Here is a 27029-nt window from a genome sequence, read left to right on the forward strand (position 1 = left end):
CCCCACAAATATTTGAGCTGAAAACATTTGAGGTCACTTTAAACATCTGGACCTGTCTTGTCACAAACATCTACCTACCCTCTGGTTTCTGAAAAGTTGCAAGCATGCAAGAAGAAGAATTGAGGGTGATGCTGTCCATAAAATAGAGACTGCTTTTTTTCCTTGTTGATGTTGTGGTTCAATACATTAATATGTTTCAATGATTGAAGTTTTTAAGCGAGATTCGTATAATCTTGTATGTATAAATTCACAAAAGCTGTCAACAAATTAATTACAAGATAACACTACTGTGGTATGGTCTTGCATTTCACTTTCTTATTTTTCTCCTTTATAAAGATGTAATTTCACCATAAATCTGTCCAATCCAATACTAAATTCCACTGGCTTCCTCTCATTTGTGAGTACCTCCAAAAAAACTTCTGAAGGTCCCTTGAATGTCTCTTAACAGCAGTTAAATTCTGACACCTTCAAAAAATGTTGCATTATAAAATTCCCATATTCACAAATATACACAAATATGAGATTGGATCCCTGCACATCCCGTAACTGAGAAGGAAGGGATGGAGAATTTTGACTGTTTTCCCACATGACAACGGAGATTACTGGGTTTCACTCAGCAAGTCCTTAAGCAGAGGTGGATGTAGCACAGGGTACCATTCACTCCAACTGCTACTTCAGCGATTAAATATCATTTTTAAAATGCATAAGGGGAGCTCTGAGAACCCCAATACTCTGTTACATCGGTACAAGAAGGAAAAAAACCCTTGGAACTGTGCAAAAACGCTCCCCAAACCACTCACTGCCAGGCTGAGTTGCCAAACAAGTCCCAGCTGTGCCCACCTCAGCAGCACCACTGGAACTTCTGAAGAGAGACAATTTATGGAAACATGGATGGCAGGACTAAACCCTTTGGAGTAACCAATTTTTTTCCTTCCCTACCTTTGTTCAGCCACCTTGTTTGTTTCTGCTCCTTCCCTAGTGAACAGTGTCATATTTTCCATTCTCTGCACCAGATTTTGTAATCCCAGTGGCACAGATACCTCACCTTAAAAAGATTTATCCTGCAGGCTGTGGTTTTGTAATACAGCTGTAGTGATTAACCAAGCCATATGGATCTCAGTGGGTATTTTCAGTGCTCACTCTGCAATTTTTGGTTTTCCAAACGGAATGTGTAATGTGTAGGTTCCTATCGTTACTCCAAACAGATAAAACATCTGTTCAATGTGTTTTATAGACCAAAGAGAAAAAAAAAAAAAAAAAAGTAAATAATTTCAAACTATATATGGAAGCTACATATAAAAATAATGCAAAATTTACAAAGCATGTAACTGTTTGTACAAACCAGGGATACAGAGGCATCTGTAGCTGGTTCCAACACTGCGACAAATGCCGTGTGCACACGGGTTCAGGGCACAGAAATCAATCAGCTGAGCACATGTAGGTCCTGTAAATCCAGGACTACAACTGCAGGAGAAGGCAAGTCTGTCTGCATAACAGGTCCCATTGTTCTGGCAGGGAGATGACGCACAAGGGTCTATTTTGTCTTCGCAAGAGGTTCCTAAAAACCCTAAAAGAAACAAAGGAGTAAGCACTTTGGTATGTATACAAGTTTAATAACTAAATGATGCTAAAAGTAAGCCGTTGATATATCTATATTCCTTTCTTTTTTAATTCTATCAAAATTACAAAATTCTATGAAAATTACAAAATTACAAAAATACAGACTTCCTATATAATAAACTCTAATTTTGCCCACTAAAGATGCTTCAGGTAAAATCATCCTCTGATATGATTAAAGCAGTGAATTGAAAAAAATATTTGTTGACACTGACAGTGCTTTCCTGCCTTCTGAGGGGACCTGACTGGAAAAGCAGAAGAGATTTTCTAAAGATCAGGAGCTGACTAGCCTGGAAAAGAAAGAAAAGCCAAAACTGACCTTTTTTTCGGATCTGTTAACATGCACATTAGTTATAACAACCTCTTAAACAGAACATGGGTTTACTTAAGCCTCAATAATTTAAACATCTTTTATAAGAACAATCTTCTCATTAGCAGGAGAGACAATGATTTATTGAAGCAACACCAGGCAAAAAAAGAGTCATAATATCCTTGCAAGGAAGCTTTTTTTAATCAGATGTAGAGAAGAATAATATTTGAGCACTAACTACAGTTTGTATCCATACATACACACACATCATATGTGTAGTAAGACAAGGCATGGTTATTGCACCCAAAAGCAAGTCAGAAAAGCACCCTTCCAAATAAAAGACCAAAATTTCCTTTCCAATCCGTTCTAATTTTTTTTTTTTTTTTTGCTGAGTAGTTGGTCCATTTGTACAGACCCATCATTTTTCAGGCTTACAGTTCCCTGGGTTATCTTACATTGTAGAACAATTATTAACCTTACAATGGAATATTAAACGAAGGTGAGTGACCCACACAGAGAGTACTACAGGGATCTACTCCCACAATTAACAAGACTTAGATTACTGTAACTAAGAGAATGTGGAAAGGCCACAACTCTTTGTGAGTTTCAGACAAAACTGGGGCGTTCTTGGCCACTGTTGGCAGCAGAATTTTAGTGGCATCTTCAAAATATTAAGTCCTGGACAAGTGACTTAAAAGGTCATGTTTCCCTCATATGTCAATAAGTATCACATCAGAGCTATGGAATGAAAAACATGGGAAAAGTAATCCAATGAACAAAAACAAACAAACCGAAACAACGACAACAAAGAACCCAGGGAATTCAAAATGTTTAAAAAAAGAAAGAAAGAAAAGAATCAACGTACAGCTTGACCTTTTAACAGTTTAGTCGTACATAACTCAGCAACAGATCAGGAAAGGAAAGCAGGTCTGGCAGGGCACAGGAGAAGAACAGGCAGGACCCTTCTGCCCTCTCCAGGCAGGATTTCGCTATCCTATGGCTCTAATTCCTTCATGGGCTTTGTCAGGACCACCTGCTGACCAGTGTTGAACAGACAAGAGCTTAAAAACAGATACTGGGATAAAACCCCAGATACTGCAATCCTGTATCAGAGGTCCCTCCTGCCAATGATAACTAAGCATCAGAAACTGCAAAGAACAGAAACCCTCAGATCAAGGATCTAATTCCAGCAACGTTTCACTGACAAATTAAAAAAAAAAAAAAAGCCTGTTATCATAAAATCTTGGTCAGATTTAAAAGAACCTGTGAGGGCTTTTAGGCATTACCAAGAGGAGGTCAAGCAATGAGTCCAGTGAAATGTCCATATTAACTCTTCAAAGCGGATTGAAGAGGATCAAGGAGATCTGAGGTCAGCCAAAGACATTAGTGCTGCTTCACTACAACCTTTGCAGTAATCTTGCCCACAAAGAGGAGCTCGCTGGCAGATGGCTAATGTTTCAAGTGACAAAGCACTTCAGGAACATATGCAGGATTAAAATACACCAAAACATGTTGCCCTTGTGCTATCTTTGACTGCACTGTGAAATGTGTTTTGTTGATTCTGGAAGCTGAAATCCTTGGTGTGAGTTAACTATCTGAAAACGCTCAAAGCAGCAAATCTGGAAATCTATTATTTTGGTGTTTCTGAATGTGCATTTAAATCCACACCGGTACAGTTGTTGAAAATAAATAGTGCAAGGAATAACTTTAAAAATCAAATGCAGAGGTGTGTTGATTGAAAAACAGAATCAAATACTGGAGGAAAAAAACATCAGTATTATTTATCTGCAGATAACTATCCCCTGAACTGCTCTTCAACCAAACCCTGCACCTGGGTCATTGCTGGTGTAACAGGGACATGACTGAAATGCAATCACTGCTGGTGATTTAAGAGATATACCGAAGGAATAATGCAGAATGTAAAGGGATTTTAATTACTTCACTATTGAAAGCAAAAGAGCCAGGTGCAAATCAAGGAAGTTATGCATTTTATGAATGTTGTGTTACACCTAATTCCAAGCATTCCAAAAATGTGAAAAATTAAGTCTGTGAATCGCTAGTGCTTGGGATTACAAAGCCTTTTAATGTGAAGTACAGGGATAAGTAGTAAAAGAAATACAGGCAATTTATTATTTTCCCTGTAGAAATCTGTCTGGTGAGGAAATAGAAATTGAGGGTATTTCACCAGAATTCTATAAAGAGAAAAAAGATGCTCATCAGATGGATCAAGAAATCATTAAAATGTAGCTGTGAGATTTTGATTGAAAATCACCCTTGCTAAGTCTTTATGGATAAAGATGAATCGAGGCTAAATCCACTCAAGCATTAAGGAAAAGTCTATTTAGAATAAGAGCAATCTGGGAAGGTGCCAAGTAAAAACATCAGATTAACAGAGAGTACCAGAAACTAAACTGCCATAAAAAATTTTAATTAACAACAAAATGTTCTTCAGGTAAATTAAACTCTCTTGTGGCAATATGAAGAATTCTGCATTCTAATCACCAATAACCTTGGGAAATCTTCCACGTACATCAGCTGTGTGACCCACTTTCCCAGAATCCAGATAGTAAACAGGTTTATTTAATGTAAACCTAAAGAAGGTGGAATCACATCCTCAAGATGTACCAGAGACAAAGGCTTTCACGTGAACAATGAAGGACAGAAAAAAGCGAAGACCTTGAAACTTAAAACTACTCTAAACCTGGGCAAATAACTTGTGTTCTGCCAGTCAATTAAAATTCATGGTGACAATGTGCATTTTCTTGCTGCTATTGCAAATCAACACGTATGAATCACAACTTAGCATCTTCCACAGCCGTCAAACTCTTGGGTTTTTTTTTTTAAACCACAGAATCTGTAATAAGAGCATTAATAAATTTCTTGCTTTCCAGTATTTTCAGAAATACCTGCAGGTATTTCAGGACACTTTTGCTCAGTGCGTTGCCAGCAGTTAGTTACCTGCAGCTAGTCAAATCAAACCGTCAACAGTAAAATAAAATCCACCCTGAGATGTTAATTTCGAGTAATCTGTATGTTAAACTCTTAATCATAAGCATGGTTTTCTCTCTCTGTCTTCTCCTAGGGGATGGCTCCGAAATCCATTATTGCTGAGGACCATTTCTCACAAAATATTACCCTGAATGAAAATATCTCTGCCCTTCTGTCAGAGCAGGTGACCTCACACACAGCAAGCGGCAACAGCCCAAGAAGCCAAGCCCATTTTCTGTGGTTGGCCAGCTGAACTCGTGCCATTTTAAACAAAGATTAATATCTTCCTGGGACACTGGATGCAGTTCATCTGTACTCATTATCAGGACATTAAACTTGCATGGAACACAACTTCACAAACATCTCACGACAGAAGTTTATTCTTTTAATATAACTGAGCTGCACTTTGCTCATTTTTCCCTGGTTTTGTTCAAAACCATCGTCCACTACCAATTTATTTTAATATTATCTCCTGAGCAAAATTAACAAAAGCTCTCCAGATGCTTAAAAAACATAAAACCAATATATACACAAGAACCAAGTCTTTCACTCTATCTAATTTTACAACACTTGTGTGTGGAAGTAACACATTTTCCCCCCAGTCAGGCAATTTCCATACAAGGGTGGTTTTTTTTTCACTTTTAACAAAGATTTGCATGAATTTGATAATTACATAAGCAAGGATAACTAGTTCCTACATTGTTGAGACATTCTTATCAATTTAATAGCATTTGGTTATTAATTCATTGTAATGACATTTGCTTATTTCAAGCAGGGTTTTTTTATGTTTCCAAAAAATTTTTAGCTATATTTAATTCCATTTCAGGGTACTTTGGAAATATATATATAACTTCTCAGTGACATAAAGAAAACGAAAAAACCAAGTTTATAAGTTGATAATAATATTTGCTAAATGTATGTTTATTACCATGAAACTTTTGAGAAGCCAATCAAAGATCCCCACCCCACTGTAAGCACAAGATCCCAAATACCCTTTTCAAATTAATAGTGTCAGAATTTTAAACAAATTCTTTGGTCCTTAGTATTGCTTAAGCAATAAATATGAGTGTAAAATCCAATTTTCTCCTTAGTAAGACTCAACAACTTCAGGTAACAGTTTATTTTCTGATATATTTTGAACATTAAAACCTACAACGAATCCCACAGAAAATGGAATCTGCAAGCATAATGGAATTCTCTTTACTAAAGGAATCTTTAAGGCGGCAAAATTTTCTAAAGAATAATCTTGAATTGTTCACATCTGAGATAAGCTGCTTTTTCAGGGCCTCAGATCTCACCTTCTGTCAGTTATCACATCCTTCTCTCACGAACCACAGATCTCACTTGTAAAAGAAATGCACAATCTCCAGATCATTCCTCATTGTTTCCATCTCATTCCCTATCTGCCATCTTTTCCTTTTCCCTTTGTGACACCATATTTTCTTATCCTTCTCTGCCTAACCCCGTCATATCTCCACTCTGTAGCTCTTACACACACATAAGCTCCTTGGCCCCCTTTCTGCAGAGTGCTGAATGAGCACTGCATAAAGAAAAGCCTTTTCTCAACAAGCAGTTACTATCAAGCACAGCAGGAGAACAGCAGCAGGGCAGGAGACCTTAAATTAGAAAACTGGGGGGCTGGTAGGGGGGTTTTTTAATGGAAAATTTGAAGAGGTGCTAAAAATAGCAAATGTGCAAGTTGCTGCATCTGCAATTTTCAATTAACTATCCTTCGTTGTATTTACAAAAATTACCGGTTTTCTTCAAAACCCAAACAAAAGCTCTCACAATATGCCTCTAGGAGAGGATAACCCCTGAAAAGAAGTAAGAAGGATCAAGGGACCATCACTAGTACATGCAGATAATATATTTCTTCCTAAGGGAAAAAGGATCCTGGAGAGTCCAGAAAGTGATTCCTGAAACACTCTGTCTCCTCCAAAGCCTTGCTCTGTGTTAGTAAATAATGCAGGTCAATACACAAAACCTGACTTCAACAAGAGGTGTAGGTGTATTTCAGTAAAACTTTTGGAAATTATACTGGGAGACCAGGACTGATAACTCTGCAAAGGAAGTTTCAGAAAGATGGCCCAAAAAACGTGTTTGCCTACCAACAAAGCCTAGAAGCAGAGAGGTACTTCTTGAAGTTGCTAACTTTCAGCTTTTTCTCTCCTCTGGAAGAGTCAAAAATCACAATATGTCTTTAAGGAAAGGCCATAGAAAACCTCAAGATTCCAGGCAGAAAAGGGGTACAGGGGTATAACAAATAATAAGTATGAAAGTACCAACAAACAAAAGGATCAGACTACTGAAAAAATGATCCCACTGTGCTCAGAAGGAAAAAGAGCAAAGTGTAAACATTAAGACAGTACAATAACTGCCAAAGTAAGGCCACTCAGAGCAGAGCACTCAACAGAAACAACTGGAAATTTATCAATCACAAATATGGATCAGTGGAAAAGAAAGGAGCAGAAAGACTGAGGAATCAAACAGCTCAACACAGAGAGAGAGCCAAACACGAGCAAACAGGGACAAGGAACGCAGGTGACTTGGTTCTCCTGCAGCAAAAAAAAAAAAGCTGCTACCAGTGGGAACGCTGCACATCAAGCACTGGCACATGGAGGAACCTCTCCATCAGTCTGCCTGGGGAGGGAGGTTTTGCTGCCCTGTGCTGCAGGTCTGCCCTGGCACAGGGGCACAGCGAGGGGCCCTTGGCACAGCCAGCAGGGGCGTTTACAGGAGCAGCACGGGCTGCCTGCAGCGCCAGGGCTGGCAGGCCAAGCAGGGCTGGCAGCCTCCCCACTCCTCTGATGGGATAATTGCCACTGGCACCAGCTCCCTGAGCAGGAAGAGCAGCCACAACCCCTGCAGTGACCCAGGCAGGAATGCCATTCAGCGGCACAGGGAGCAGGGCACTGCATCCCAATCACAGCCCCACAGCACAGGAGGGGGAATGTGGCCATCCAGGCACCTCAGCCCCACCAGCAACCCCAGCCCAGGGCCAGTGTCACAAATGGTGGTAGGAGAGAAATCAAGGCATGGTCAGCACATTCATTGGCAGCTCATCAGAACCAGCTGAGGTACACCACACACAGGAACAAACGGGACTGAGCTAAAGCAATCCAAAATCCCAACAGCTTTTTTTCCTGACGTTTATTATTGGAAAGATAATTTCCTACACAGCATCCTTAAAGACTCTTGAACAGATTTCCTAAGGAAAATGCAAGCAAATTCTTCACCAAGCCTAACATCTGATATTTTTCTGGCTGAATTCTGCTACTAGTTATAATGGAAACAATCCTCAAAATTCTACCAAATGCAAGATCTGCACTGCTGTCAAGATGTCAGTGTCTGTGTTTCAACACAGCTGTTAAGTGTTAAAGCATGACACTCGAGAAAAGCAAGGAATCAGTCTAAAGAATCACAAATAATCCTCATTATTGCGTGAGCAGATATTACTGGAGCTGTCATCAAAGACTTGGACCCCTGCAGCAACCATAAGGTGCTGGCAGAACAATAACAACATCCCCAGATCAAGCAAGGACAGAAACACAATTAGTTCAAAGCTCTAATCTTAATTATAACTAACTAATGGAAGGCTTCCTAATTGAAAGCTTCCACTCACGATAATTTTTTAATACGCAATTTTGACATCTGTCACTGCAGTCAGCTCAGTGTTACGAAAGCACACACACCAGCACTGGGGTGTCCTCGTTTCACACAGTCATATTTACAGAGTTTACCAGTGACAATCAATGACAGGAACTGGAAGAAGTATGAATTCAAACGGGGGACTGAAATAATCCCTTTAGTTTTGAGTTATTCTTACACATATTTTAGCCAGCTGGTCCATGTACAGAAATGTGCAAATTCTACAAGGGAAGCATCTTTTTCTCACGCATTTAGTGGACAACATAAAAATCAGATCACATCCTAGATCTCCTCAAATTCTCCTTTCTCACAGTGCTGGAGCCTGATTTCTCCTGTGGAATGAAAGAACATTTCTGCACCACATATCCACTGAAACACTCAGCCCTTGCCACACTTCATATCCTGTTGCTGATTATACAAAGCATTTCTCATCTGGATTCTCATTTTTTTCTGCTTACAGTTACGGGCTAAGGCACGATTTAAAAAATATTTAAATACACACATCAATATGACTGGAAATTTGGGCTGAGTACACACCACAAAACACCAGTTTGTGTGAGGTACTACAGAGGTGTTTGCTGTTTTACCTTCTGGGCATTGACAGGTGAATCCGTGGATGTTGGATGAGCAGGTACCTCCATTCTGGCACGGCTGCTGGATGCAGTGATCAATCTCTGACTGGCACAGCTCTCCAGTGTAACCTACAAAACACACACTTTATTCAGAAAACTGAGCAAAAATGAGGGTTTACCATCAAATGTTTTACCAGTCATCCAAACAGTAACATTACTTTTCTTGAATAAAACTGACCAAAATAAGCAACAGAATTCAGGACAGTCTTCTAATTCTTTATAAAATGAGATTTCTAATTAAAATGTATTCTTCACTGGAGAAACATAAATAAGTAGCACAAACCTGGAGGTTATATCAAGCATATTTTAATTGGAGCAATATTCTAACAGCACTAATAATAATGGAGGTAGGTGCTCAATCCTCATCAGCGTCCACATAACCAAAAAAAATAAGTAATTTTGGGAAGATTTTCAAACACATCTTGAATCTCAAGTCAATAATCTTTAAACAGAACTTGACACTACAAATTATTTGTGCATATGCTGAATGACTGTCATTTGCTCCTACTTCTGGGCTTCAAAAAGAGTGTTTATTTTAAGTGGGAGCTGTGAAGAACTGCTCAGCACAGTTGCAAACTCCTCCAAATAAGCTTCTATAAGTTCACAAGCTACAGATTGTGTGTACTGTACTATTTGACCATAAGTCTGCTTTGTTCCATATGTCTGATGTCTGTGAGACATCCCCAGAAAATGAACAAACTTAAAAATGCAGCCTTAATTATTATACACTCTAAAATTAAATTCCTTAGCAAACACCACACATTCCCCCTTTGTAATTTTTATTCACCACCAAGAAACTACCTTGAATGCATGACTGAAGAAGGAACTAAATGCTACACAAGGACAATATTTTTTTTTAAAGGAATCCTACATGAAATTGTAAATATCTTCCATAACAAGCACAGTTAACTCACGATCTGGTGTTGAAGACCAGCAAGCCATGACCAGGTGACACTGTTAATACATTGCTAGGAATGGGTATAGAAGACAAAGACCCCGAGGGGAAAAAGAGGACATACCTGGACAAGGATTTTGCTGATGCAGGGGAAAAAAAAAAGGAAAAAGAAGGGGAACCAAACCAAACAATAAGGGGGGAGGGGGGAATCTTATTATTTTTAATGCAATCAAAATTAAAATTTATGTGCCTTTTTGGGGCAGGTTAATACCCAGACCTGTTCAAACCCACTGGTATTACCATAAAATAGCTGTCAGCACAGATTGTTATATTTGGAGTTGCTAGAGGACTACTGCAGAAATCTTCCACTTTTATATGCTATAGAGAGCTGAGTTATAAACCTGCTCTCTGCAATGCAAAACCTGAAGGAAATAGCTCTGTTGTGTGTTTCATGTCATACGATTCTAGGAAATCACCTAAACTGGAGAAAAATAATGAAGCTGAAAGGCAGAACTGTGGTCTCATCAGGCAGCTCCTCTGCACCAGGTTGAAGCACTTGGAGGGCACTTTCCAGCCTCACTCTGGAAAATCAGTGATTTTCTGCAATTTCAGTTGGTCTCCAACAATGAAGTGTTACAGAGGACTACATCCATGGATTTCTTTCATCTGTAGGCTTCACAGCTTTTCAAGTTCTCACATTCAGCTGATTATTTTTGTCAGTCATAACATCAGAGTATTGAATATGCTTAACTCATTATACAATTTTTTTTGCATCTTTTAACATTACCGAGTTTGTGAAGGTTAAAAATTACCATGGAATTCAACAGGTATCCAAAAGAGCACAGCACAGAAAGGCAAAAATCATTGTGCTGCTCCAAAGCCTGCTGCAAGAATCCTGACTTCCTGTGATTGCCATTGCAGCTGGCAGCAAAACCCATCAGAGATAACATTTTATGACAGATTTGCAAAAATAAATACGTCCTATCTCGTTATTATCTATAGGGTATGTTTTGTCCTTTTGAAAGACAACAGGATTCAGGAATATCACAGCAATTATGTCACAAGGGCTAGAAAAGCAGAGGTGCTGAGCAATCACCATGGGGAGGAGGGGAGAGGGGGGGAAATTTCTCCCATTTGATTGGTGCAACATATAGGAAGAGTTTACTAGTTCCAATGAAAGCATGTTTATTCAACAGCTGGTTTTAACATAAAATCTGAAAACCAGGAAAAAAACCTGATTAGCAAAAAGCTGATGTAAACAACATTTTGCTTTTGTCTTCTTAATAAAGTTCTTTTAGTTCCAAACAATTCACTCATTAGGTTATGGTTTAAACATATGCTTTTAAAGGTGTTTTTCAGATGAAGAAAGCAGAAGTCCATCATTCAAGGTGTGCCACAGAACCTACCGGGCAGGCAGCTGCAGGTGAAATTGTTCCTGTCGTGTTTCTGTGCCACGTCGGTGCAGGTCGCGTTGTTCTGACAGGGCTGGCTCTGACAAGCATCAAATTCTTCACACAGGGAACCCTTATAAGCGTCTTCACACTCACAGAAAAACGTTGCCTAAAAACAAACAGGATATGTTTTCAAAGGTTTTGTTTCATTTCATAGCCTACTGAACGTAGATGTTTGGGGTTTTTTTCCAGTTCAGAACAACAACAGCTGCCACAGACACATCAAATACCAAACCTGCACTAATTCTTCAGCTGAAATTTTTTATGGTGTCGGGTCACTTCATCCAGGCAAGGAGCCTGGGATCAGATCCATAATATCTAAATCACTATAAATTTTTTTCTTCCGTTCCAGAAACTGGATTTATAGGCTGAAATAACTGTCAGGAGAAGTAATGTGCAGATTTACTGCAAAAAAAGAAAAATCCTACTACAAATATGCACCCTTTAAGGGAAGGGCAGGACTGGCTCCCAGGGGGTCACTTCAGTGGTGCTTCAGCAGTAACACCCCCCCCCTTCAATTTTGTTTAAATATGTCTTCTTCCAAATGTATTCATTCCTTTTTCCAAACCCTGCAGTTTAATATAAAAACAAGACCACTGCACTTGCTAAAGGTTTAAAATACCTGCAGAGGGCACGATATGGCACGTGTTTTTTGGTAAGAAAATAATTAAAATTAGATTTAAAAAACCTTTAGGTCACTGATATTGCCAAGGCAGGTTCACAGAAAGGAAGCAAGGCGAGTTCTCTCATCTGTAGCATAGATTTAGATTAAATATCTACCTCAATTTGCTCAAGAAACACTAGATGGCAACATCACTCACTCTCACGTTTCAAAGGCAGATCATCAGGGCTGGAACGCAGCTGTCCCGTGCACAAACATTGTAATGCAAAGTACAGAATGTGCATGGAAGCAGAAACAAAAAGAGGGGGGTCTTCTATTTTTTTACTCGTGTCTGCTTCATACAAATAAACAGCTGTGGCTTAAGGAAAAAATAATCATCTTCACAGAAATAAAAACTGCACTCAGTGAACCCCGGATTTCAATTTTCCTCACAAATACCTCACTGGGAGAGTTATGCAAGGATCAATATGATACATCCCTAAAATTCAAAATGATGGGCACGGTATTTATCGGGAGTGCAAGTCCTTGCTAAGCGCTCTAAAAGTACAGTCTATAAATGTTCTGGAATTTACCCAAGCCTCTTCACAAAACAGCTCTGAATATCTCCCATATTAGGAATGACAGGTTTCCAAACAAGGCTGCAGTTCAACAGAAAGTCAGGCAAGCAAAGCAGAGTCAAAATTATTATACTCCCGTAGCACAGTAACTTACTTTAAAGATAATAATTCATATGAACTGCCCACAGAGAAACAAGCAGCACTAACATCCTGTTACAGCAATATAAATATCAATACATTTAAACAATGCAACAACCAGTCAGTGCTTCACCAATATTGATTAAATAGGAAGCGAAGAAAAGCTCAGATAATATTGATATCTCTCTCTCTAAGAGTCTCTTAGAGGCGTCAATTTACCATAAAGAGCAGTTAACCAAATGGGGTTTGAAAGCTGCAAGAGAAAAGCATCGTAATGCTTCAGGCTGAAATGTCTAATGACAGACAGCAGTTCTGAGACGCTGACAAGTTATTCTATAGGGAGGATTAGGTGTTATTGTCACTCCCCCCAGCTGATAGTATTACTTTTTCCCTGCATAGCTAACGCATGCTAACATATTTGAGGAAAACTAAGTCAAGAAGCAGCTCCACACTGCCACACCACCGCTATTAATGTCACTATCTAAGAACTCTAAAACCATCTACTATCAGTAAACAGTTCATCTGTGTATTTATTTGATTAAGAGAGTGCAAATCTATCATATATCACTTTGGATGGCAATGAAATAAATTTTTTAAATAATCTGCTATTATGTAACATGTATCATATTATAAATATAGTTGGAATATAGTAATTTTTTTCCCATTTTAAGTAAGCAGAGTAATAATTTTTTGAGCAGTAATTTTTTTGACTATAGTGAAAAAACTGTTAAGAAGACCAGAATAAAATTAATGACTACTCTTTTACTTGCTGAGAAAGACTTTCAGTATTTATTACAGCTCCCAGTGAGTTGCTGTAATATTTGAGCAAAACATTGCTGTATGATAATTACATACTTTGTATTTAGGAGTATACTGGACTTAGAAAAATAAGTCCATCTGCAGGGCAGGTGTACATAAGGGTTTCTTATAATTTGTTTTTTTAAAAACTATAATCAGATACATCTACCCCAAAGCTTCTGGCCCACAGAGAAGACATGGAAACCATTGCTATTCCTTTCAATTATGTGATTTCTCTGTGCCAGCAGAGGGCAGTTATTTTTGTGTAAATCTCATGGGTTCTGCATCTAGCAATAAAATTTCATGTTTCCACAGTCAGCTCTTCCATATTTTACATGGCAGAGCTGGAGTTGTGGAACAGAGCAATATCTAGGAAAGAAACAACTTCATCCCCACTTGCAAATAAAGTTGTGGCATTCAAAATGAATGGGTGGGCAAAGTTCACTTCAAAATCCTCCATGAAGTCAGAAATTCACACCAGACAAACCTTTTCCCTTTGGGTTAATACAAAGATCTTTCTTTTCCATTAACACCTAAATGGTTTGAGGACAACTTACTCTGGTGTAAAGCTGAATATACGAATCTGAAAGTCTTATTTATATTGTAATGATACCAAGACAGGGTTGTACTTCTGACACATTCCTGCCTCCCTCTTGTGGACAAATGGCAAGCACGGCAGGAAAACAGAGGTACAAAGTTCATACAGAGCAAGGAAAAGGCATCACTTGGACTCAGCATCACCTCACAGAACTTTGTTCCAAGTGGTGAATTTTCCGTTGCTTTCAAAAGCCACAGTAATTGAAAAAGGAACTCTGCATTAAAACTTTGCTTTTCATACCCACAGTCTATAAAAAGGATCTAGCTGAGTAGAAGCCAAGTTATGTATCAGTAAGGAATGAGTAAAGGCTGTCCAAGACTCCCAGGTTAGACCACAATTCATTTGTTTACAGTTGTATGCACTCCGTAGATAACACTTTGCCACTGCGCTCATACCACTGCAGATTGTTAATTACATCCAGATCTCCCATTAAGCAGATGTGTTCCTGCACTCTTCTACATTAAACTAGGTTTGAAATAAAACTATGAAGTGCATAAAACCCCAAAGACAACTCTATAAATCTTCTTGGCACTGGAAGCAACGACTACAGCCAGCAGAGCTCTGAGATTGTTCATGGTATTAGGTCTTTTATGCATTCTTCTAAAAAGTTCCTTTGCATCCTGCAGGATTAGATTGGGCAAAACAGAATGAATTATAAATAAAACTAACAGCAGATCACGAAGGACTCGCTGTAAACTTAAAGAAAATTCAAGTTTGAGTTCTGCAAAAAAGAACTGCGTCCTGGGAAACCAACACAACGGTTGTACATGTCAAGTGTGTAATTCTGGCAGTTGTTTGCTCCATCAGGGAAATCATGGAGATATTTTAGGGTATATCTCGCAGAATTTGAGTTAAACAAAGGCAAAAACATCCTGCTTAATGAAATACCCACCTTCTATTTTTATCTTAATGCCAGGCATGAATCAGTTTCTCAGCTGAGAATAAATTCTCTTATGCAACCAGTAGGCTGAAAAGCAAAGAAACCTCACGGATCTAAACAAACCCCATGGACAAACAGACAACATGGCATTTTTATTCTCCTTGGACGTAAATTATGTACATTTTGGTCACTGTATCTGAGGTTTTAGTGAGCTGGTTTAGCTCAGCAGGCCACCTGGCACATGTTTGACGGCACTCGAGAGGATCACTGGGGACATTCCTCATTTGTTCAAGTTCTAGAAAACTCAGGAGCAGTTTATAACGTGTGAAAAATAGAAAAAATTGCATTTCTTAAAAAAAGAAAATAATATTTGAAGAGAAAAGGTATTCAGATTTCTTCGTGCAAATATATTTACGTTAAATTTTATGTATTGTTTTATATTTAGAGATATTGAGAATGCTGCTAATTGCAGATGTCTGACTGCCATTAATCGACAGACACATCTCCAGAAGTGAACTTCAACATCCAAAACACTGCCTTGATAGAACTTCCTGTTATGAGATTCAGAGAAGGAAAAGTGGAAATGCAGGAACAGTCCTACATTTTTCTATTCATTTGCCAGAGAAAACAACAAATCCCACGTGCACAACTAGCTCTTCCAGTTTTAAAACATGAATTTTTCAATGCCAAGGTTACGAGTACAGATACATAAACACTGATGTTTGTTTGGGGTTTTTTGAGTGAAATAATTACTCCTCTTTCTTTTTAAAGAAAATTTTACTTTACTTGCTGTTTCTTAAATAATTATAACACATGGATAATTATTAAAGGCCATATATGCATTTTCCCTAGTACAGAAAAGCATTAATTCTTCTGCATAGATGCAGGAAATAATTTATTTTTATTTTGAGACATGTGACATGCAACAAGAGAAAAAAATTAGTCATAAAAATGGACAAACAACATGAAAATATACAAATTAAGGCTATTTAGCAAAGACTAACTCTCAAATTGACAAAAAAATGGAAAAAGACTAAATTTTGATATGATGTTATATATAGTAAAGTTGAAGATATTATTTACATAGGTGAAGTTCAAGATGCCAAATTTACAAAATAAAAATTATAAATATGGTAAAGCAGAAAAACTAAACTGGACCACGAAGCAGAACGCTGTATCTGAATGAATAATTTATTTGGATACCAGCCAGCTGGTATAGCAGAGTAGCACTTATTGCTAAACACATCTTGCAATAATTATGTTCACACATTACCTCCAGCATTTTATAAAATTCATTTTTTGAGAAATAAAACAGATAATTATTCCAGATGTTAGCACTGCCTTGTATATAGAGATTACTGTAGCAATTTAATTATAGTTGTTACAATTCAAAACACCATTTTTCTATCAAACACGCTTATTGAAAATTTAAATCAGAAAATGGTAGCAGATGAACTAAGAGTGAATTCACTAAATATGCCAAATTTTCTGTGCTCAGAGTAGGCTCACAGCTGTTAATATTTACTCAACAGTTACTATGGCTTTTATCTCCCAAATGAATATTAATAAAACCAAAGATTAACTGCGCATATTTGTGCTGTAAATTACTTTTAATCCATGAAATAAAAAAATAACATGTATAGAAGGTAACAGAGTACACAGGATCTAAATCACTGAAGGCCGGTCTGGTTTCATAAAAGCAGAACACAGGATGCAAATTTAACAGATCTGGTTCTTATTTCCTCACATTACTGGATCCCACAGAAAATCCACAGTGACCAGTGGCACTGACATTGTCATCTCTCAGTGCAGTATTAAGCAAAAGAGAAAGAGGTACAGGAAAATTCCCAACCAGTACCAAATTACTCTGTTCTGTTTCTTCTCATAATTACGCTCAGATAATTCCACTGCACTGACCAGTGTGTTCTGAGTCACCAGTTGTTAAGATGGGTAGAGATGAGCACCAGATTAAATCAGACCCAAGACCAAAACAAGGTGGAAGACTTAAACTGAGACACCTTGGTCTGGAGATCGGAGATCCCAAGTGGTTCTTTTCTACAAAGAAACTTTCTCCTACAGTGCCAGTAGGATGCAGTACAAACTACCTTATACCTGACTGGAATAATTGTTTTTACTGCCAGGGCAGGGGAAGAAACTTTGCATCTATCTGTTATTTCCTCACTTCAAGCCCTTTATTTCTAGACACAGCAAATAAAAATATTGTTGTTACCCAGTAACACCTGTGGGCTTTAGCAGGCAAGGCATGCACACACTCAGAGGACTGTTTATATTGTGGTGGAATTGCCACGCCACAGGAAGGTCTCGGTAAGTTCACTTTACCTCATCTGGTTTGGTGATGCATTTTCCTTTCCCCGAGCACTGCAAGGTCTCTGAGTGGCTCCCCACAGGCAGGCAGGTACTGACTTTCACTACCACGGTCAAGCGCAGAGCCACGATGCATTTGGTGACTGAATCGTTCAAAAAACCTTTAAAAAAATAAATTAAAAAAAAAAAAAAAAAAGAAAATATTCTCACTATATGACAAAATACATTGATATATATTATTGCTCTACAGCTGGGCAAAAAAATAAAAGTCATTTTTCATTTGAAATAAACTGTCAATCAAGAATGGCACTTAATACAGACCCATCTGACTTCAATGCACGTAAATACAAATTAGAACACAATTCGGAGACAAAGCTCATTATACTGATTAACAAAAGAAGGGCAGGATGGTGAAACAGATACAATTCCAGACCTCTAATCTGCAATCATTTTTTAGGTCTCGAATAACCAAATGCTTACGCCTGCCATCTTTTTGACAAGTTAAAAAAAATATATATTTTTTAAAGTTTTTAAATGACAAGGAACATTACAATCAAATTCTGTGGAGGAATGCATTTAAATGAATTCATAAAAGTTACTTCATAGTTCAAAAGCACACACTGGTAAAAGATGCAGAATCCCTTTGGCTCTATTTTATATGAAGTTTGTGAGAATATTCATACAGAACTTGACAGCATTTCCTTGTGTATTTGCAGTGCAAGTATTATTGAATGCCTGATCTGATCTGATCTCTGTATAAGGTGATACAGCAGGTGGAGATGAACACAACAAGAAAATGGGAACATTTGACAAGGAAGAGGGAAATTCATAAATAAATCTCTGGCTAGCACCTGTAATTGGGTGGAATTATAAACATTGCTGGTTGGAAGCTACTGGAGCTTAACAACAGCACTGTCACCCATATTTCTAACAGAGATATCTGGAAAATAAAATAAAGGACAGCAGGAGAAATAAAACAGTGTACATGCACAGCTCATGGCATTTACAATGAAGTCAGAGCTCTTTTCAAAGCACTCCAAAGGGTATGAGAGTGTAGCACCTGTATGGAACGTTACAGACACAGCACCACTGCAGGATTATTCTTTTCTTTAGAAATCAATACAGAGAGAATCTAAGCAAAAAATTGATTTTTTTTTAAATATAAATATCCTTAATTTTAAAGAGAATGACAGTAACTAGATGCAAGAAGTGTATGACACAGAATGCTTGTTTCTAACATTTTTCACTTTAAATTCTAAAATCCTAAACCTCTAAGGAGCTCCAAAGATGCAGTCTACCTTCTTGCATTACAGGCTGGAAATAGCAAGACGTTTAGTCAAGCAGAAAAAAAAAATAGCACAAAAAACATTCATTATGAACAGGAATAAACAAAAGTTTTGTGGAACACTTAGAACTTCGAGTGGATTTTCTTTCAGAGCAGCTGCTAAGCATTATTACATCCTGCACACGGAAGTGCCAAGCATGACTAATTCTGCAAATTCCACAGAAAATCATATGGAAGACTTCCATTCTTTGTCCTTCATTTTTTAGATCTCACTTTTTGAAATGCTGCCTTCTTTCAACAATCAGTTGTCTACGATCCCCGAAGCCCATCTCCAAACAGAAAAATCCCATGTCCAACATTGAGATCACCAGCTTGAGTGTAGCCTTTATGAGTTCGCTAAATATTTTAAAGGATCGGATTAAAATAAATAAATAAATAAATGCAGATGTTTTTGGTATGGTTCCAAATGTCTAATGGTCTGTTTTTGCTAGTGAAGATTATTGTAATCTGATGCCCTCTCCAGAGCTGGCCAATTTATTCTGGCCTCAATACATACCCCGTTTTTACCCATCTGTTCAAAGATGCAGCCAGAATTATCTTCTTTGACAACTGAATGCAATTGTCACTGGCAGTCCTGCAATTATGTGAATGCTTGGGAGAATGTGGCATTCAGGAAATGTCTTTGGGTTCACATTTGCTTGTCTGAAGCAGATTGTTACATATTCTTCAGGACAGTTCCCTAAAGAAATACTAAATCAACCTTCTTTGTACTTTGAATCTTGTTACTATTTTGGTATCAAAAGCCCTTTGGCAAACCACTGAAAAAATCATTATTCTCACTGGAGTGCCACGTATCTTCCTGTAATCTCCAATTATCTCACCTGATTTCCAAATACTAGAAAAATACAAACACGGATATTTATTTTCACTCTACAGAAGTTGCACACAACTTTCTGAGATCTCTAGGTTTTAAGGCTAAGAGAAGCTTGTCAGACCACCTAAATATAACTACCTGCTTAACTCAGGTCACAGCACTTCAATTAATTCCTTCCCCAATTCCCATATCAGCAACTGAACTTGAGGGAGTTTTAAGTTCCATTTTTAACTTCTAGGTAGGAGAATAATTTCAGAGGCGTATTTACAGCTGCCTTCATCTACAGTCTGGAGAAAAACACGACAGCAGTTTATATCAAAAGGTAATTTTGTTCAGTTCGACCTAGCTGGTTTTCTGAAGCTAGTTAAAACATAATGACATCAAAGCATTTTGAGTTGCAGAATTCAGGCTTGAGTTATTTACAGCAACGTTAGGGAAACAATTCTAAAGTCTAATAAATCACAGTGTGACATGAATAGTCATTTAGATTGCAGAGGAGGCATTTTCAGGCTTCGTGCACACACATTTGATGGTGTGAGAAAGGCCTGCACGATTTCACCGGCAGTGTGTGTGGTAAAACACACTACAGCTCATCCCTCCCTGGTAGTTTCATCTACCTATATCCAGGAGCAGCAAATACATATGCTCCCGTTTCACTCACATCAAGAAAGTTCAGAATGAAAAACAAGGAGTAAAGTCAAAACTAAAGATGAGAGGTGCCATCATTACGCCCAGGCGCTTTCAGTCAGGTCATATCATGCCACTCAGATTGCCACTGCTTGAAATTTCTAGAATGCACAGACTGATTTCCTTCTTCACAAGCTGCGTTTCTGAACAGCACTCTCCTCCTAGGCACAGCAGACTGAGGTCAGCAAGCTGGGCCATACTGGACAGCCAAACTAAGGAAGACTGAAGCCGACAGACCACCAACTGAGATCATTCTCTTATTGCACATAACGGTAATGGAAGGCACAACACTTCCCTACAAATGGTTAGGTAACTCTTGGGGTGTACCCAAAGCTCTGACACACACAAACACCTGTCTTTTGCTGTTGGCTCAAATGTATTTCTCTGTATTCTACACAGTGAATGGGAGTATTCCAACAGATTACTTCAACCTGTGGTTGAAATAATAGATCATCCTTTCAGTTTCATTAAAGTTCCAGTTCACAAAAATATAGGTCTTTCAGTCCACCTAGAGATTTTCTTGGATGAGTGAGAATGACTGCCAAGGGGACTGGGCACTCACTCACAATGAAGTATCAGTCCTCAAGTTTCCAACTTATTTTTAGCCTGGTTTCCCAAGGAAATGAGACAGCAGTGGGATGTCTATCAGTTTCCATCTGTTCTCTTTTTCTCTCTCAACACCTTCCCACACCAAAAGCTTTTGGGGTCAGTAGCCGACTTCAACATTTTGCAAAGAAGTGAAGTTCTTAAAGACACCAAGTGCCTACAGCTCCCCTGGGCAGGATACAGCCCTGGCACCAAGGGCATTGGCAAGTCAAAAAGGGGAGGAAAACAAAAAAGGGCCCCAGAATAAGGTGCACGGTACAGTCAGCTCTTCACTGTTTGGGAAATGGGAAACTGAGATATATTCAAATGGAAGAAAAGCAGATACTATCAGGCTTCCAGGAGCAAAGCAGCAGTGTTTGGTGTGCCTGCACCACACTTCAGTTTATGTTAGAGCTTCACAATGAAGCTACAACACTTCCAGATCAGATTTCAGCTTCTAGAAACAACACTGCTGTCATCAGAGCATACTGAACCATAGTTTATAAGCTTCAGGATAGAAGCTGCAGGACAGTTCATCCACAGATGATGTAAAGTCACAGAATTACCCTAAAGTGTAAAAGAGTCAAGAGGAATTTTCTGTTTGACCATATCTTTCACATCACAAGAGAAAACATTATCCAGCGAGCTAAACAAGAGTGGTCAATATGCTCAACGTTTTGTGGTCACTGAACTTTGCAGACATAATAATTTAAAGAAAGGAAGCTGGAAAAGAAAGAGAACTATATCACCAGAAAAAGAAAAAAAAATAAAAAAGAAAAAGGGATACCTGAATTCTAGTTCTTTCTCCTAAAATGTTTCATGTCCAAGTTTTATCCAAAGATTATTTCATGTCCATAACACTCACACTGTCCAAGAGTCATTTGGCTACCATTCAAGACAATGACAATTACTATGAAAACAGGAGTCCGTACTAATCATCACCAAGCTTCAGTGCCTTCTAGGAATCAAGTAGTAAATTGATTTTAACTACATAAACCAATTTTCCTCTCTTATGGCACTGCATATCACAATCTAAAATAGTTATCCATTGAGCAAATCTAAGCAGGTTCAATCCTTCACTTGTTCATGGATGTCACGTTCAAGTCCTTTTAGAAACCTAACAAATTAAAAAACATAACAAGATGTTCTCATGATGCAATCGATTCTGAAAATTCGCCTTTACGTGCTGAAGTAGTAGAGACCTGCTTTTGATTTACAAATGGACAAACACTTCTCACCTTTTCCATGACCCTAAAATTCAGGGTCATTAAGGTCTATCAAGACCCTCAGCGCCCTGGCACCAATACTGCTCTACAGAATTGGGAAAATGGGTCAGGAGTCCTTTCCTTGTCTGCTCAGGATTATTATCACACATAAGCAGAAAACCAGAAATGAGAAGCAGGTAATCAATGCCATTCTCAGTCTTTGAGGCAGTACTTCAGTGCCATCAGCACCGTACAGAACCTCTGAGATCATTCTCTAACGACGCTGCTAGGCAACACAGCATCTGGGGACACAAAAATACAGCTGCAGTAAAGAGATTGCTATTTTGTCCACAAACAGCACTATTTATAGGTGGCACAGCTCTCCCAAATTCTATACAGATCAGCATGCTTACGGGGTTTTATCACAGATATTGCTTTTGAAAGTATATATAGATTTTAGTGAGAATCAGTTCAAGACCTGTTTCAACTATTTTGTTTTTCAAAAATTCACATTGAAAAAGCAATTTAAAGAATTTTTTTTCTGGTTGCTGGCAAGTGACTGAAAACCTTCTTATTGCATTTTTTCTGTCTTCTCCAATTTGATATCATAGTCACAATAATCAGTTTAAAAATAGATATGCTTTCTTCCTTTGCTATTAACACTGAAAACTCAGCCTGGGCTCCTAAAATCGAACATATAACTTTCTTCTCAGGCATAACCACTTGAAGGTACGCAAGTTGCTGGTCAAGTTAAACTCTCAGTAACATCACTGCAATTCCACCAGAGGCAAGTTGACAAGGACAGTGTTACACTGGAGCAACAGAAAGCAAAATTTGGATGTCAAAAAGCTATTACCAAAATTTTGGGAAGAAACAGCAGACAGCTTGACTTTCAAGCTGGAGCTCAGTTTTGCAGGACTGGCAGTTTAAATGTGAGCAGATGAACCTCCAGACATGGATTAGAAAAATATTTTCCCACTGTTACTTGCTAGAAGTAGCAGTGAATAAAAATTAATTTTGATACTTTCCCAACTGAAGATTACTCTAAAGACTAAAAATTATTTAAATTCTAGCTTAAAAGATAATACAATGTAAATAGTCTAACGTTTACATCTACTTACCTGGGGGATGAGGTACATGCAACTTGATCATGAAGGACAGGATATTTATTTTATCATATTTATAAATATCATATTTATACCAGATCATGGCACTCAGTGCCACATCCAGCCTCGTCTTAAAAACCTCCAGGGGCGGTGAATCCACCACTCTCTGGGCAGCCCATTCCAATGCCTGATCCCTCTCTCTGGAAAGAACTTCTTTCCAATATCCAAACTACTTCTTTCTAGTAGTTTCCAACCTGTCTGAGCACTCCAACCAGGGCACGTGCAGGACAGGGAGAGTTAATTTAGTCCCCGGTGAAAGAAGGTTGAGTCAAATGACTGCACATACGCCACGGGCTGGGAGCTCACACAGACGCTCTGCTGACACAGAGCCACTCGGCAAAGCTGGAGTAACTTGATTACGTGGCTCTCGCTGAACTCAGCTCACACATCTCCTGTTGTGGAATAAAATTGGCCTATTTAAATTTTTTTGTGTAAGTGAAAACAATTTCAAGACACAGTAAACTGTTTTCTTTTGATGTGCGTTTAAAGGCAGGCAACAACACAAAATGCAACATCCCAAAGCCCCAGTTACAACCTGCCTCCTAATCTGCCAATCTACATCCTGATCAAAAGAGCTAGACAAGGCTGACTTATTTCAAAATATAGCTCTAGATAATTTATTTTTCACACCACATTGTTTACACTGTTTCATGTTGCCTATTAAATATCACTGCAGTCATACTAATGGTGACCACTTGTTCATAATGCATGATGAGGCCTTGCAAGGAAAATTCATTAAATAACCACAGAGGATCAAAAAAGTAAATAAATTTTCAGGGCAGAGGTAGGAAAGAAAATACTTGGTTGCATTAGAAAGGCAGAACAGCATTTTGGACGGCAAAATATTATACTTTCTGACACAGAACCATATTGTTCACACACTTATTAAAAAGCAACAGATCTCTTGTGTTTCAGAAGCCAAGAATTAGTTTTCCTTTTCAAGCAAAAAGCTCCAAAAAGTTTTGTGGAATTCAAGCAAGCTGCCTTACAGGGGCTGGCATTTGAGTGGCACCAGAATTCATCTCAGTGTAAAGATGTTAGAGCATCCCTTTTCCAGTGAATTTGTGCAGCTACTGATTTTATTTAAGGAAATACTTCTGAAATACTTGATATAAGTGTCGTTTAAAACTGATGGTTATGTTGTATTGATCTAAAATGCTGGGCATATCGGATAAAAACCAGATTTCACACCTGGTCTACATCACGTTTTGTTTGCTGTGATGAAAATAACCATTATAGTTTAAAGATTGTGCTGGAGGATTTATTTTCTATTCCCATAAAAATATTAATTCATATAAATGTTAAACCTTCTGCCTTACTATCTGCAAGGTCTTATCTGAGAAACAGAAATTTTGCTTATAACTTTCTTCCTCTGATTTTATAAGCAGACAATCAGCTAAAAAGCTAATGTACCAATATCTCACGAAAGTTGTTTTTTAAGCAGCATCATGGAAGAACTAAATAAAGCACAGAGACAGAAAGCAAGTAGTTTCAAGCTACTTATAAGCATTTTTTTTACATTTATAGATATATAAACTTTTTAACATATTACCTAGGGGAAATGAAGGTAAAATAATAATTCTGAAAGAGCTCCCACCATTGCAGCTTCAGCAGTGGGCACACCAAGGCAGAAAAGCAATTTTTTCCAGCATTTTATCGTGAAAGCTGATGAGAAGCAGGTTTTTTTCAACAGAAAAAAAACATCCTTAACAGACATGATAAAGACCTGAAAACATAATTTCATTTTTTAATCTTGTTAGGAGAAAGAAAGGAAGTAGGCTGTGTGCATGCAGTCAGCACTGCCAGCTTCACACTCTACGTTATGCCCAACCCCCCCCCAAATAAACCCTCCTTAAAACTAAGTAATGATCACACAATATGTAATTTTGTATTGGTATGAAGAGGAAAATGGTGTCAGGGGAGGTCTGGGTTGGAAATTAGGAGGGTGGTTGGGCACTGAACAGGCTCCCCAGGGCAGTGGGCACAGCTCAGAGCCTGCCAGAGTTCAGGAGGTGTTGGGATGATCCTCTCAGGCCCATGGTGTGACTCTTGGGATGGTCCTGGGGAGGGTCAGGAGCTGGACTTTGATCACTGATCCTGGTGGGTCCCTTCCAACTCAGGGTATTCTATGGCTCTGTGAATGATTCCTCAATCTCCAAACTCACTGGGGAAAAAAAAAAAGGAGATCTGGTGGTTTTGTTTATGAGCTGTTAACTGGACTGTTAAATACAACCTGCTATCTGCACAGCCACACAGGTGTATCCATACCAGCTCTCCAAGGAAACTGGAAAGGGTGTGAAATTAGAACAGACTGACTGGAAGTCTCTCAGCCACAGGTGTGTCATTTGATACAACTGAAGCACAGAACTGTTGCCTTAGTGAACAGGTATATTAATTTAATACCAGGAGGAAATAACTGGCTCGTAAAAGAAACAGATGGTCTACAATCGCTGCAAAACAGCTAAAACCCAAGCGTTAAAATAAAGGCATTAAAATACTTTTGTGCATGTTGGGTTTGGGGTTTTTTTCAGTATTTGTGCTCTCATAACTAATGTTCCAATTTTCAATCAGAGTGTGATTTGCATGCAAAAAGTCACAGGATATCTATGAGAGAGCAGCCATGTCCTTCAAAGCCCTTCAGCAAGGCCTTTTTTACGTTTTGAAGAAAAATGTTAGTGCACTATTTTTCTCAAGAGAGCTAATATTTAATCAAAATAATAAATTTTATGTGTAACAAGCTTGTCTAGAAAAATATATCCATGTTCCAAAATCCAGTATATTATTCCCTGAAAAGGGAGAAGTTCACAATGCTGAGTGGATCAGGATTCTCCCCAAAACATGTAACAAGCAGCACTTTCAACTCACCGCAGAGATGCTGAGCTGTAACCTATCAGCATTCATGAGAACTCCAGTCAGAAAGGTTTCTGCACAGACTGACGGTGCATCAGGGAACTCTTATCTCATTTTTTTTCAGACTCGTAAAATCTATTTCATCTGATTTCAATGTCTCGAGATGTATTGCAATGAGGAACAGGTGTGTGACTCTAACAAGGTAAAGTTTGGCAGTTAACTCATTTCCAAATGGTCCAGTACTGTTGTTGCAAGCATCAATACGTGAAGATCCCAAATTGAAACAAATACGGTGAGACATTTTATAAATATGATAAATAGTTTATGCAGGAATCACTCATTAACTTCCAAGAACATTGGGACAAATAGTAGGAATCTATAACTCTACTGATGTAAAAAGCAAACTTTCCACGAATTAATGTTTTAGATGTTGAACCCTTAATTGGGATCCCTTATTTAAAGGTATCATTGATTCCCCCCTGCTTCACTTTCTAACTCTATCTTTGACAAATCTTGATGCCCATCCCTAGAACTCCACAGAAGAGAAATTCTTCTGTACAGATATTTAAAAGCCACCTTGGGATATGGAGTGTGCTTCACTGTACCCCTAAACCACCTAAACTACTGAGTGAGTCAATACTTTCAGGGGTGTTTTCACTTCAGAGCATGAGCCATATTGGTCTTTTTTTTTTTTTTCCCCCCATTGGCTAATAAGTACACTTGCTAATAAAACATTATTAATTATTTTAGAAGACTGACATGTAGTATCAAACCTTCCAAAAAAACTCTACAAATCCTCTAAGCAAAGCACAGAAAGAATGTGTTACAGAAGGTAAAAGCCCAGTCTTCAAGTTAGTCCTCTTTGCCATCCACTGGGGCTTATTTTAACAGGGTAAATGCTGTAATTTACCAACACAA

General features: G+C 38.3%; 1 protein-coding gene across 1 annotated transcript in view; it reads right to left on the reverse strand.

Annotated features, from left to right (window-relative positions):
- The window catches only part of DNER (delta/notch like EGF repeat containing), a 95859-nt gene that overhangs the window by 16620 nt on the left and 52210 nt on the right, over positions 1 to 27029 (reverse strand). Inside the window, exons 5-8 of the mRNA XM_027900905.1 lie at positions 17475 to 17620; positions 11497 to 11650; positions 9151 to 9264; positions 1343 to 1567 (exon numbers count right to left, since the gene is read on the reverse strand). Coding sequence (XP_027756706.1) covers positions 1343 to 1567; positions 9151 to 9264; positions 11497 to 11650; positions 17475 to 17620 — 639 coding nt within the window. The remainder of the gene's footprint in view (positions 1 to 1342; positions 1568 to 9150; positions 9265 to 11496; positions 11651 to 17474; positions 17621 to 27029) is intronic.

The sequence above is a fragment of the Empidonax traillii genome, unplaced genomic scaffold, assembly GCF_003031625.1.
Source record: "Empidonax traillii isolate 1590-97213 ecotype Southwest subspecies unplaced genomic scaffold, ASM303162v1 scaffold755:size778197, whole genome shotgun sequence".
NCBI lineage: Eukaryota > Metazoa > Chordata > Aves > Passeriformes > Tyrannidae > Empidonax > Empidonax traillii.